This window comes from Monodelphis domestica, chromosome 7 (genome assembly GCF_027887165.1).
Source record: "Monodelphis domestica isolate mMonDom1 chromosome 7, mMonDom1.pri, whole genome shotgun sequence".
In the NCBI taxonomy this organism is placed as follows: Eukaryota; Metazoa; Chordata; class Mammalia; order Didelphimorphia; family Didelphidae; genus Monodelphis; species Monodelphis domestica.
The window spans coordinates 229,356,485-229,369,243 of record NC_077233.1 but is presented as its reverse complement, the minus strand read 5'-3'; the positions used below and the strand labels follow the sequence as shown (position 1 = coordinate 229,369,243).

At 37.3% G+C, this 12,759-nt stretch overlaps 1 protein-coding gene across 2 annotated transcripts in view; it reads left to right on the top strand.

The window, feature by feature from the left end:
• EEF2K (eukaryotic elongation factor 2 kinase) overlaps nucleotides 1–5,068 on the top strand; it is a 69,445-nt gene extending 64,377 nt beyond the window's left edge. For both annotated transcript variants that reach the window (XM_007498241.3, XM_001366833.4), the window contains one exon: nucleotides 1,257–5,068. In XM_007498241.3, the coding sequence (XP_007498303.1) occupies nucleotides 1,257–1,366 (110 nt within the window). In that variant the 3' untranslated portion in view covers nucleotides 1,367–5,068. The remainder of the gene's footprint in view (nucleotides 1–1,256) is intronic.
• Nucleotides 5,069–12,759: the final 7,691 nt, after the last annotated feature.

Here is a 12,759-nt window from a genome sequence, read left to right as displayed (position 1 = left end):
ACTTTTTTAACATAGTTCAAATTGCTTTCCAAAAGGGCTGAACCAGTTCACAACTCCATTAAAACACCTATTTTCCTACAGCTTTCCAGCATTTATAATTTTTGTTCTTTTGTCAGCTTTGCCAATCTGAAGGTTGTGACATAGTACTCAGAATTGTTTTAATTTGCTTTTCTCTAATTACTAGTAATATAGAGCATTTTTTCATGACTATTGATTGCATTTCTTATTCTGAAAACTTGACTATTCATATCCTTAGACCATTTATCAATTGGTGGATGGCTCTGTTCTTTTTTATATTCATATATATATATATATATATATATTTTTTTTTTTTTTTACTGATTACATGTACTAACCAATTTCCATACAAATTTTCCTAAGTTATATGATCAAACTTATCTCCTTTCCCCCTCCTGTGCTGGCAGGCAATTCAGTCTGGGTTGTACATGTGTTATCATACAGATCATATTTCCATATTGTTCATTTTGTGAGTAATTTTATAAAACCAAAACATAAACCAAAATAAACATGTTTTCATCTGCATTCTGACTCCCAACAGTTCTTTCTCTGGACATGGATAGCATTCTTTATCATAAGTCCCTCAGAATTGTCCTGGATTCTTGTATTGCTGGAGTAACTAAGGCTATCATTCCACAGTATTCCTGTTACTGTGTACAACATTCTTCTGGTTCTTCATGTAGGTCTTTCCAATTCTTTCTGAAATCATCCTGCTCACCATTCTCTACAGCACAATAGAATTTCATCAACATAATATACCACGATTTGTTCAGCCTAACTGGCTCTGTTCTTATGAATTTGAATCAGTTCCCTATATATCTTAGAAATTAGATTTTCATCAGAGAAACTTCCTACAAAGTTTTTTGGGTTTTTTTTACCTCAATTAACTATGTCACCCATAGAATTAAGTCATCAAATATATTCTAGAATCATAGAGCTAGAAGGGGGCCTTGGAGACCATTATCACTCTGCCTCTATAATTTGCTTGGGCCATTCTTACATAGGATGGATTAGTTCTATAATTTATTAGAGCTTTTCAGGAAAGGGGAAGCATTTAATATCTGATCCAAATTCCCTCTACTGTAAGTTTGATCCTTGGCAAATCTAATCTGGTTTTTCTACTCCAGTGTCCCTCCTAGACCTAGATCCAGCTATATCTAATTAGGGACCACAGTTATCTTTGTAACCCCATTCAGAGGACAAGTTCCACTCCTTTCTTGTTCTGTTTTCTCTTTCAGGTGACCTGTACACTTCAGCTGCAGAAGCTGCCATGGAAGCCATGAAGGGCCGGCTAGCCAATAAGTACTATGAAAAGGCTGAAGAAGCATGGGCAATGATGGAGGAATAGCCCACTGAAGCTGTTACCACCATACTTGTACATATTAGCTGGGGGAGGGGGGATTTTTTTAAAAATATGAAATGAGAGGAGAAAAACATTCTTTGTTTGTCCCTAAAAATACATTTTTAATGTATTGTGAAACTGACTTTTGTATTTCACATTTTGACTTTTGGATTTCCCTTTGCTACAAGCAAAGAACATAATATATGCCTGTGAAGGCAATATATTTGTTGGGGTGAGGGAGGGAAGGGATAAAAAGAAGTAGGATCATGAACTTAGGCCTACTTTTTGAGGTTATATTATCAATGAACATAACCTTTTTTTAAATATATTTTTTCACTGTTAGGATTGAGTGAGCTGCTTCCTTTTCAAGGGAAAAACCCATGTTGAGCTGCATTTGCTCCTTTCTGTTTTCTGTGAACAATGTTACTATTTTGGTCACCAAAACCACCTTGGCCAAATGGAGGAAACCTTAGTTCTCATGATCTCAAGACCCTTTCATTTCCAGTGTGTAAGAGACATCTTCACGTTTGCCTTTTATGGAAGGCAAACTGATTGAGAAAACTTTACGTTTGGAAATGTTTTAAAATAAAATTAGAAAGTCTCCTAACATGGAATTATTCTTCCATATTTCCATGGAATACTATGGTCCCATTGCCCCCAAAGACCCTTCTTTCCTGGGGGGTGGGAAGTAACTTCAGGTGTGCCTTTTGTGGCTAGCAAACTGATTGATGAAACTATATGTTTGGAAATGTTTTGGGATAAAGTTAGAAAGTCTCCTAACATGGAATTATTCCTCCAGATTTCCATGGGTGCCCAAGTGAAGAGGGAATGTAGCACACTTAAGCTCTTTCCACCAAGGGGAGCTTTCTGCTGATTTCTCTCTAGTCATTCAGCTCAGATGCCTTTATTTTTAGTGGTTTGATTATTACACAGCAAAAAAAAATATGTATATACTATTTTGAATTATATTTCCTTCAGCAAGCTTTTAAATAAGAGGTTTGATAAAGTTGTATGCAACATATTTCTACCTCCAAGTCTTAAATTATCTAGTGTGGAAACGGATAATTTTAGAAGCAAATGTTTGAGAAAGCGATACTGTTGCATGTTTGAGCTTATTTTTTTTTCATCCTAATGGGAATTTATTTAGCATCTTAATGTAAAACCAAACACACCATACCACTGGAGACTTTTGTTTTCAACGTATACCAGATTTTCTTTCTTACTCCTTTTTGTCTGAATCTCCAGTCATGTAATTTACAGCTCCCTCATTCCATTGATGGTCCATTGAGTACTATATTGCAAGTAAGGGAAAAACTCGTTCATTCATACTCTGCTAATTCAGTTTGTTCACACATGGCCAGACTGAAATTTATCTTTGCTTATCCAGACTTCTATTCAGAGACTGCAAATTAATAGTACAGATAAAATTTGGGGGCAAATGTTTTAAAAACATGAATAAGAACAAATATCAGCCTGAAGCACTTTAGAATAAGCATCCATCTCCATGGAAACAAGTGATAAACTCATTACAAAGCATTTTTATCTGTTCATTGACTAATGTCCTCTAAGGAATACTACTGGGAAGCACTTTTGTTGGTCTGGTTTGAGTTACTGTATGTCTTTGAAAAGAATAAAACTTCATATTTCTTTTTAAAATATCTGTAATTCAAAATTTTTGCTAACGAAACCTACCATCACCAGATTACTAAAGTTTTATTTATAGGTAACAAATGTGTTATCTGGCCTCTAGTCTGATGTGACTGTTCTTTCCTTTCCCCTCTCTTCCTAAAACTGGATTGATTATAAATGACTACTTCCTAAGTGAATTTAGAGGCAATCTAATGTAGTAGAAAAGGAGTTAGGATCCATGTTAAGTTTAAAATTTCTTACCAATTAGTAGTTGAATAACCATGGACAAATCACTTAACTTAGGAGACAGTTAGGTGTTGTAGTGGATTAGCATGCTACCCAGAAATACCCAAGTTTGAGTGTGGCCTCAAATTCTTAGCTGTGTGACCTTGTATAAGTCATTTACTTCTGTTTGCCTCAGTTTCCTCATTTGTAAAATGGAGATCACAATAGCACCTACCACCCAGGGTTATTGTGAGGATCAAGTGAGATAATAATGTTAGAGGGCTTAGCACAATGCCTGCCACATAGTAAGTACTTTATAAATGTTAGCTATTGGTATTACTTTCTCTAAACCTCCATTTCCAAATTTGTAAATTGAGATTAATAACACCTGTAGTATAAGTAAAACAGGGTTGTTATTAGTATTGAATGAGATTAAAACTGCATATGAGTCTGGTATCATTTAGGGTAAGGACCAAAACATTTTATCTTCCATAACATAATCTGGTGCTGTGTACAAAGTAGGTGCCCAGTAACTTCCAGGTGAGTAACTGAAGAACTCTTTCCTCTTCTCTTCAGATCAGGTCTTTAGTTGGACTTCTACTCTTGCTCTCTCTATCTCATTGGTACCTTAGTTGTAATCCAGAGATAAAAATGAAGCAGCCTCCCATTCCCTTGATATCTTAGAGACTATGAGAGTTTAAGTAGAAGTTTCATACAAAGCTCTTTTTCTTTGCATGTTTTTTTAACCCTTACCTTCTGACTTAGAATCAATATTAAATATCAACTCTAAGACAGAGGAGCAGTAAAGCTTGGGATTAAGTGATTTACCCATAGTCACACAGCTAAGAAGTGTCTGAGACCCCATTTGAAACCAGAACTCTGTTTACTAGCCTCCTCTATCCACTGAGCCGTTTGGCTGCCCCTGTATGTTTTTTTCAAAGTTTTTTCTCATATTCAATAGCAGCCTTTCTAAAGAGGTAGAAAAATTTACTCTGCTTTAAAAATCCCAGGCTTCTGAATTCATATGACCTACATTTCCACCAGATAGTTGCTTGCAGCCTGGCTGTTAATTAGGGGGAGGGGGGGACTAGAAAAGATCATCCCTCACAAAGAACTGGACCTAGACCTTCCTATTGAGATAGTAATGCAGTAACAAAACAAAAAGGGCATTGGATTTGGAGAGGGATTTTATAGGTTACCTTATCTCAACATTCTTATTTTACAAATGAGGAAACTGAGGCCAACAGAGCTTCCAATACTAGTTCATGAAAGAAGGGGTATGTAATTTGTTTCTCCTAGGGTCAGTTGTTTAGAAAAAGACAGATTAGAGTCCATGAAGTAAATTCAGTCTAATTAACATGCTATGGCCACAAACTTAGCTGAATTCCAAAAATAAAAATGGAAAATGAGGCTATTCAATTGCATCATGAAGAACAAAATAAAATACAGTGATTTCTAGTTATTGAAGTCTTTGTCCTGCTCTGGGGTGACATGGGAAAGAGGGAGAGAAAGATACAAGACTGTGAAATCAGTTATCTAAATGACTCCCAGCAAATCAAGGTAAGGACTAGCCCCTGTTAATGTCTGCCATTTTAGGTAGTTAATTTCATTTTGACTTAAGTTTGCTTAAATTGCACAGATATGTTTAGCTTGACAGGGATAATGAAGCAAAAAAAAAGGCACCTTGATAATGTCAACTGGTTCCTTGTATGTCTTACTCTTCTCAGGCAAGCCATCTGACTTAAGACCAAGTGGACCCTTTGGGTCTGGGAAGGTGGCTCATATTACTATTCTTATCTTTGTCTCTGGAAGTTCTAATTCATCCCTCTGAATAAAGTGATTTCTTTCATTTTCTTCCCTTGTCTTGTGTTTTCTGAAAGACTCTGAGCTAGCTACATGAACAGATAGTTGTTTCTTTTATCTTGATTCCTTTTGATCCCCCATAAGGTCAGAATGAAAAGAACCAAGTAAACAAAAAAAGCAGTGATTTTTTTTTTTACGAAAGTTGGTTATTTTATCCAACTTGGAAGGTTTCCTTTTGTAACCAAAATCCAACCCAGAACACTTCTTTCTCCTCATAGCATTAGAGACTTGTCTGGCATGTTAGTCTTCAAAAACCCTCCGGTGACTCCTTAGCACCCAGGAGATGATCCAAATTCATTAGCCTACCACTTAAGGCCCTTGATTGATCTGATCTCCAACCTACTTTCAGCTTCATTTCTCCTTAATCCCCCACAGGTGTGATTCTCAAAGTGTATCTGGGGTTCTCGGGGGGAGGGTCCTGTAAATCTTGAAATTTCTCAGACTTGTGAATGTGAAATTTCAAGATTTACAGTCCCTGAGACCCTTTCAGGGATCAAAACTATTTTTACAATAATACTAAGGTGGTATAATTCCTAATATGATAAATATCAATAGATATCCACATAAACAAGTTGAATGTAAAGAGATTGCAGAGATGGGAGGCTCACAAGTATTGAACATGGCACATGTTTTCAGATTTTTTGATATATCAATCTGTTATGCTGATTTTTTTTCCTCTGTGTCTTAAAAAATGCTATTCATTATATAGAATAGTTCTCAGGTTTACCAGTGTCCCTACACGGGTAAAAAGAATGATGAGGTTAAAAAATCAATAAATTTATTTTGGAAAAATATGTACAAAGGGATGCTGAGACCAAAAGAGTTCGAGAACTGCTGCCCAATATAAATTCCATGTTCAGTCAAACTGGACTACTAGTTATACACTTGTGTGCTCACACACACATGTCCTATGTTCTCCCACTTCAGTATTCTTGTCTTCCTCAGACACTGGCCCTGGACAGGTCACTTAATCTCTGTGCCTCAGTTTCCTCATCTATAAAATGAAGGAGTTGGACTCCATGGCCTCTAAAGTCCCTTCTAGTTTACAATCTATGATTCTATTTAAGTACTTTCTCTTTCTCTCTACTTGTTCAATTAAAATAATTCAAGAAATATTAAATAACTACTATGGCTACTAAAATCTTTGAAGGAAGTTTCAAGGCACAACTCAGACATAACCTCTTCCAAATAGACTTCTCTCTCCTAGCTAAAACTGATCTTTTTTCAAATTGGTTTCCAGCACCTGTACGCTGTCTGGATTTCCCCTTTGGCCTTATCATATTCCTAGCTATCCGTTTCTCCACTCAAAGGGCCTCAATCATAATTTAGGCCCTCATTGCTTTTTGCTTGGACATTAACTTCCTAATTAGTCTCCCAGGCACGATGGTCTTCCCCTTTCCAATCCATCTGCTCTGAAGCTGTCAAAATGAACTCTCAAGTATGTGTTTGACCACGTCGTTCTGTTTGTGAAGCTTTGGTGGATTCCTATGGTCCTTAAGATAAAATAGAAACTCAATTTGACATTTTTATGGTTCAGTTGTGTCTAACTTTTTTTAGGTTTTCTTGGCAAAGACAGAAGTGAAGTGGTGCAGTAGGTAGAACACAGGGCTTAAAATCAGGACTCAAAACTCATCTTCATGAGTTCAAGCATGGTCTCAGACACTTATCCACTGTTTAACTCTGGGCAAGTCACTTAACCCTGTGAGCCTCAGTTTCCTCATTTGTAAAATGAGCTAGAGAAAGAAATGGCAACCCACTCCAAGATCTTTGACAAGAAAACCCCAAATTGGGTCATGAAGAGTTGGACACAACTAAAACAACAGGATGGCAAAGATGCTGCAGTGGTTTGTCATGTCCTTTTCCAAAGATGAGAAAACAAGACAAACCGGTTGCATGAGTTGCCATGGATCATACACAGCTAGTAAGGGCCTGAGGCTGGATTTGAACTCAGGAAGAAGAGTCTTCCTGACTAGCCCTGGCACTCTTGATCCACCATACAATTTAGCTGCTTTCATTTGGCATTTAAAGCCCTTCATATCTGCCTCTGACCTATTTTTCTAGACTAATTGCACATTATTCCCCATGCAACGCGATCTCTGTTCTAGCCCACTCACTCTTCCTTTTTCAAGATATCCTATATCTCCTACCCTTTACCTTTAGGTAAACTTCTCAAGGCAGAAACTTTTTTATTTTTGTCTTTGTAAACCTGGCACCTGCTTTTTGAATTGGAGGTAAGGGTGCTCATGCTATATCCCTCTATTGCTGGAGCTAACTCACAGCTTTCCTGAGCCTAATTGTTTCCTAATTGTTACATTTTCAGTGTGAATGATATTTATATCTCAGAAATTGGTCATCTGCACAAATCTGGGCTTGATCCAATTTTTGTTGATTGTCTAAGCTTAAGAAAGTGTTAATGGATACATAGTAAACTTAAACAGTATGTACAAGCATACATTTCCCCCCACCACCTACTTCCCAGCCCAGTTGTTAAACATTTACTAGTATACTCCAGAGTTGCTCTGTAAACATTTCTTGAGTTCCACAGGAGTGCTGTAGAAGGCTCAAGGAATAATCCCTGCTCCTACTGGACTTCATGTTCTAATAAGGACAGTTCAAGCCAACAAATATCTATGAGAACAAGTATTATTTCTTTGTACCCCTGGTCTTCTTCTTATAGAGGGTATTTAAATATTTGTTTAAATGAATTGATGGGGACAGCTAGGTAGGATAGAGAGCCACACTTGGAGACAGGGGGTCCTGGACTCAAATGTGACCTCAGACACTTCCTAGCTGTGTGACCCTGGGCAAGTCACTTAACCCCCAGTTACCTAAGTTTTACCACTCTTCTGTCTTAGAATCAAATTATTAGTATCCATTCTAAGACAGAAGGTAAGAGTTTTTTTAAAAAGGCATTGGTGTTGGTATAAACAAGTAGTTCTCAGGGAAGTTAAACATGTTCAGAAGTTTTTTAATCATATAAGTGCTATCATTCAATAATTCAAACATAAAAAATCTGACTGATAGCATCTGTGAATATTTTTAAATACTTTAAAATTTTTACTGAAAAATAATTGGTTTCTGTGTTTTATTTTATGCATCTAAAATTTTTTTTTTCTGAAAATAGATCCATAGGCTATATCAGACAGCAAAGGGGTCCATGATACACAGAAAATATTAAGAACCCTTTCTTTAGTTCAATGGTCAAAGCCCTGATTCACCCCCAAAACCTCAAAGACTCCCCTGTACCAGATTGGGGACCAAAGCTTTTGCCAAAGCAAAAACTCAACCATTCAAGATAACAGGGTTCCTGTGAGATGGGCAGAAGACATAATATTCTACATTCTAGGCCCTTTACCATCAAAGATGAAGCTGTTTCAGGGAAATCTTCAACCCTACTGGCTTTTCCTTTGTTTGGTCCTCCTTTGGCCTTCACTGTGTCACAACCATAGACAAGGGTTTTCAGAGGTAAGTGAGGGTAATAGTGGTACTCGGGACTGTTACAGCTCTTGGTGTTATCCAATCCTCAGAAACTGTTCATTTCTGTGAACCTCAGTTTACTTATGTGTAAAATAAGAGGTTGGCTTAGATAACCTCTAAGGCCCTTCCACCACTACTAGGTGGTATCATAGATAAAGCACTTGGCTTGGAGTGAGAAAGATCTGAGTTCAAATCAGGCTTATTAGCTATGGGATCCTTGGAAAATTATATAGCTTCTATTTGCCTCAGTTCCTCATCTGCAAAATGGGAACACATTAAGGAAGAAAATGGCAAACTACTCCAGTATCTTTGCCAAGAAAGCCCCATGGGGTCACCAGGAATAGGTCATGATTCAACAACACCATCAATCCCAACAAGCTCTGAGGTTATGATCTTATACAGAATTAAACTTTCGCATCTCTTTACTTTCCAGTCTTGGCTCATTCCAGTTCATCTTCTACTCTGCTGCCCAAGGGAATCTTGCAAAAGTACATATCTGTCTATGTCATTCCTCCAGAATCAAAAAGAAATAAAAACTCCCACTTTGACATTTAAAGCCTTTTACAACCTGATCTCTCTTTACCTTGCCAGTCTTTTTATACTTTGTCCTTTCATATATTCTAAGATCCAATAGCACTGGTCTATTTGCTGGTCCCAGCCAATGACACTCCTCCATCACTTGATTCCATGCCTTCTACCCTTCAAACCTAGAATGCTCCCCTTCCTTTTCCCCTCTGCCTCCTGACTAGCTTCAAAACTCAACTCAAATCCCACTGTCTGCAATTAGCTTTTCTCAGTTCTCCTCTCTCAGTTGGATCTGATTCTTTGTGACTCTATTTAAGGTTTTCTTGACAGAGATACTGGAGTGGTTTATCATTTTCTTCTCCAGTTCATTTTACAGATGAAGAAACTACAGCCAACAGGATCAAGTGACTTGCCCAGGGTCACCCAGCTATTAAGTGTCTGAGGCTAGATTTGAACTTAGATTTTCCTTACTCCAAGTTCAGTGGTCTATCTGCTGTACCATCTTACTCTTTGTGACCTCTTTTGAGGTTTCCTAGGCAAAAATACTGAAGTGGTTTGCCATTTCCTTCTCCAGCTCATTTGACAGATGAGGAAACTGAGACCAAAATGGCCACATGATTTACCCAGGGTCACACAGCTGGTAAGTGACAGAACTGGATTTGAACTTGTCTTCCTGACTCCAGGCAGCCTATCTACTATATCACCTATCTGTCCTCCCTCCACAATTAATTTCCACCTATTCAGAATGGATATTTTTTAAAATTTAGAATATTTTTCCATGTTTCCATGATTCGTGATTTCTCACCCAGCACTTTCCTCCCCACTCCTGAGGCTGACAAGCAGTTCCACCGGGTTATATATGTATCATTGTTCAAAAACCTATTTCCATATTATTCATATTTGCAGTAATCTTTTAACATCAAACCCTCAATCACATCCTCATTGAACCACGTGGTCGATCATATGTTTTCCTTCTGCACAGAATGCATTTTGTTTGCACGTTGTCTATCTGTGTAAGCTCCTTGAAGGCAGGGACCCGTATTTTTGCTATTGTTTATATCCTCCGAGCTTAGGATAGTGATTAGCATATAGAAAGAGATCAATAAATATTTGCTGACAGCTTCTCCCCATACCTCTTTTTTTAAGGAATATATTTTTTAATAGGTCAAAATTAAAGCAAATGACCAATATTGGTACCAGGGAACAAATGCTGGAACATAGCCCTCCATTAAGTAGCTCTCAGGTAGAGGAACACGGGAGCAGAATATAAGGACACTCAGATTTTGTTCAACTGCTTTTCTTGGTGACAAAAGAGGATTCTCTGAAAGGAGAATATTGTGGGAAATATTTGTATATAAAAAAAGAAGAGAGGCCAATAAAACATTATATCCAAAACAGGCAAATGAGTGACTAATTATTTTCTTGATAAAGCAATGCTAATAGCAAAAGCCTACACAGTGCTTTAAGCTTTACCAAGTAGATTGGCATTGCTACCTGGAGAATGGGGATTATGTGATAAATACATCTTTGAATTTACTGCAGCATATTCCTTGATCACTATTTTTAACAGTAGCAAACCAGTAAGTGTTCAATACGTTATTTGTTGATCATAAAAAGTATCTTTATAGGGGAAGCTGAGTGGTAGAGTGGTTTGAGAGCCAGATCTAGAAATGGGAGGTCCTGGATTCAAATGGAGCTTCAGCCTCTTCCTAGCTGTGTGACCCTGAGCAAGTCATTTAACCCCAATTGCCTAGCCCTTATGGCTCCTCTGCCTTGGACCTGATGCTATTTCTAGGACTGAAGGTTTAAAAAAAAAAGTGCCTTTTCATAAAACTCATTTGGATGATAGTTCTCTGCTTGTTTCTATAATAATCACTTGAAAGAGGCTAGATGACCGAAGAAGAGTAGAGGAAAAGGCAGAGAAACTTAAGACTAAAGTGTCAGATTTAATCAGAAGGGAAGAAGCCAAAGGAATTTGATTTACAAGGCTTTTTTTTTTTTTTAAAGCAATGTTCTTATATAAACTGAGGCAGGCTGATAGCACTGTGGATTGAGCCCTGGGTCTCCAGAACTCAAATTCAGTTTCAGATATTTACTGCCTGTATGACCCTAAACAAGTCATTTAACTTTTGTTTTCTGTTGTTTCCTCAACTGATAAATGGCGATAATAGTACCTATCTCTCAAGGTTGTTGTGAGGATCAAATGAGATAATATTTACAAATTATTTAATACCTCATTGAACGCATAGTAGGTGCTTAATAAATGCCCATTTTCTTCCTTCTTGCTTGACCTGAATAGCAAAATTACCACATTGGGTTTTCCATTATTTTATCTGGGATTAGACCATCACAGGAATGGGAAGATGCAGGCTATGGCTCTGTCAAAGGCATTCTTGCTTACATGGTGACAGTGAAGCCCAATTATAGTGATTTATACAGCTATACATTTCATGCCAATTCTAAAACAGGTAAGTCAAGTCCTGACCCTCAGAAGCAACTCTTCCTAAGAAGCTAGAATATAGTGTGAATAGACTCAGAGAAGACTGGGATGGGAATCGTTTCTGTTGTTATTCCCATAGCTCAAAATCAAAAGCATATGTGCAATTACATCCCCTTGTTAAATATTTAACAATCTTCTCTGGATTAAAAGGATACCCTTTTAAATTTTATTGTCAACATTAATAATTTCTCTGTCACTTTTTTTAAGCCTAGACAATCAATAAAACACTGAATCAAACTCTAAAATGTAGCATTTGTTGATTTCTGAGGCATAAATTCTCACATAGAAAATTTAAGTCCAAACTAGTTCCATCAGACTCCTGCAATGCTCTCAGTCCTTCCTGTTGTCCCTGCTTCTATAAGCAAGGCCTCTCCCAGATATTCTGCAATAGGTCAATTTAACAAAGACAAGTTCTTTCGTTGCCCTACAGAGCAGAACTCATCCTAATGAATGGGGTCACCCTTCTACATCCTCTGGCCTCTGCCTCACTTCTTGGCATGAAGACATTTCAGCATGATGGTATCAAGCAGATCTGTGGAATTATGGAGATGAAATGGCCCAACTAACTTGTTTGGCTACTTAAGGATGGCTCTCTGGGGAGTTCTGCACTGTGGATTTCACCTCCTTTTAGGTAGGTTGGTTGCTTTCAACCTCGTTAAAACTAGTCTAAATATGGATGTCATATACATGTATATGTAATTTTTATTTGTCAAGAATTTGCAGGCTTAAAAACTCCTTGAAGGCAGGGATTGTTTCCTTTTTGTGTCTATATTCTTATAGTAATAGAAGTTTAATACTCATGGAATTAAATATATAGATATAACATCCTCCAGTAACATTTTGATATTTGTTATTGTCGATCATTCGTTTGGGTTGGACTTTTTGTGACCCCAATGACACACCAGGCCCTTCTATCCTCTACTATCTCTCAAAATCTTTCCAAGTTTGTTTATTGTTTCCATTATACTATATCCATTTCGTCCTCTATCATCTCCTTCTTTTGCCTTCAATCTTTCCCAACATCAGGATCTTTTCCAGTGAGTCCTGTCTTCTCATTATATGACCAAGATATTTAAGGTTAAGCTTTAGTATTTGACCTTCCAGTGAAGAGTTTGAATTAACATTTTAAAGTATTGACTGATTTGATCTCTTCTTACTGTCCTAGGGAGTCCCAAATGAC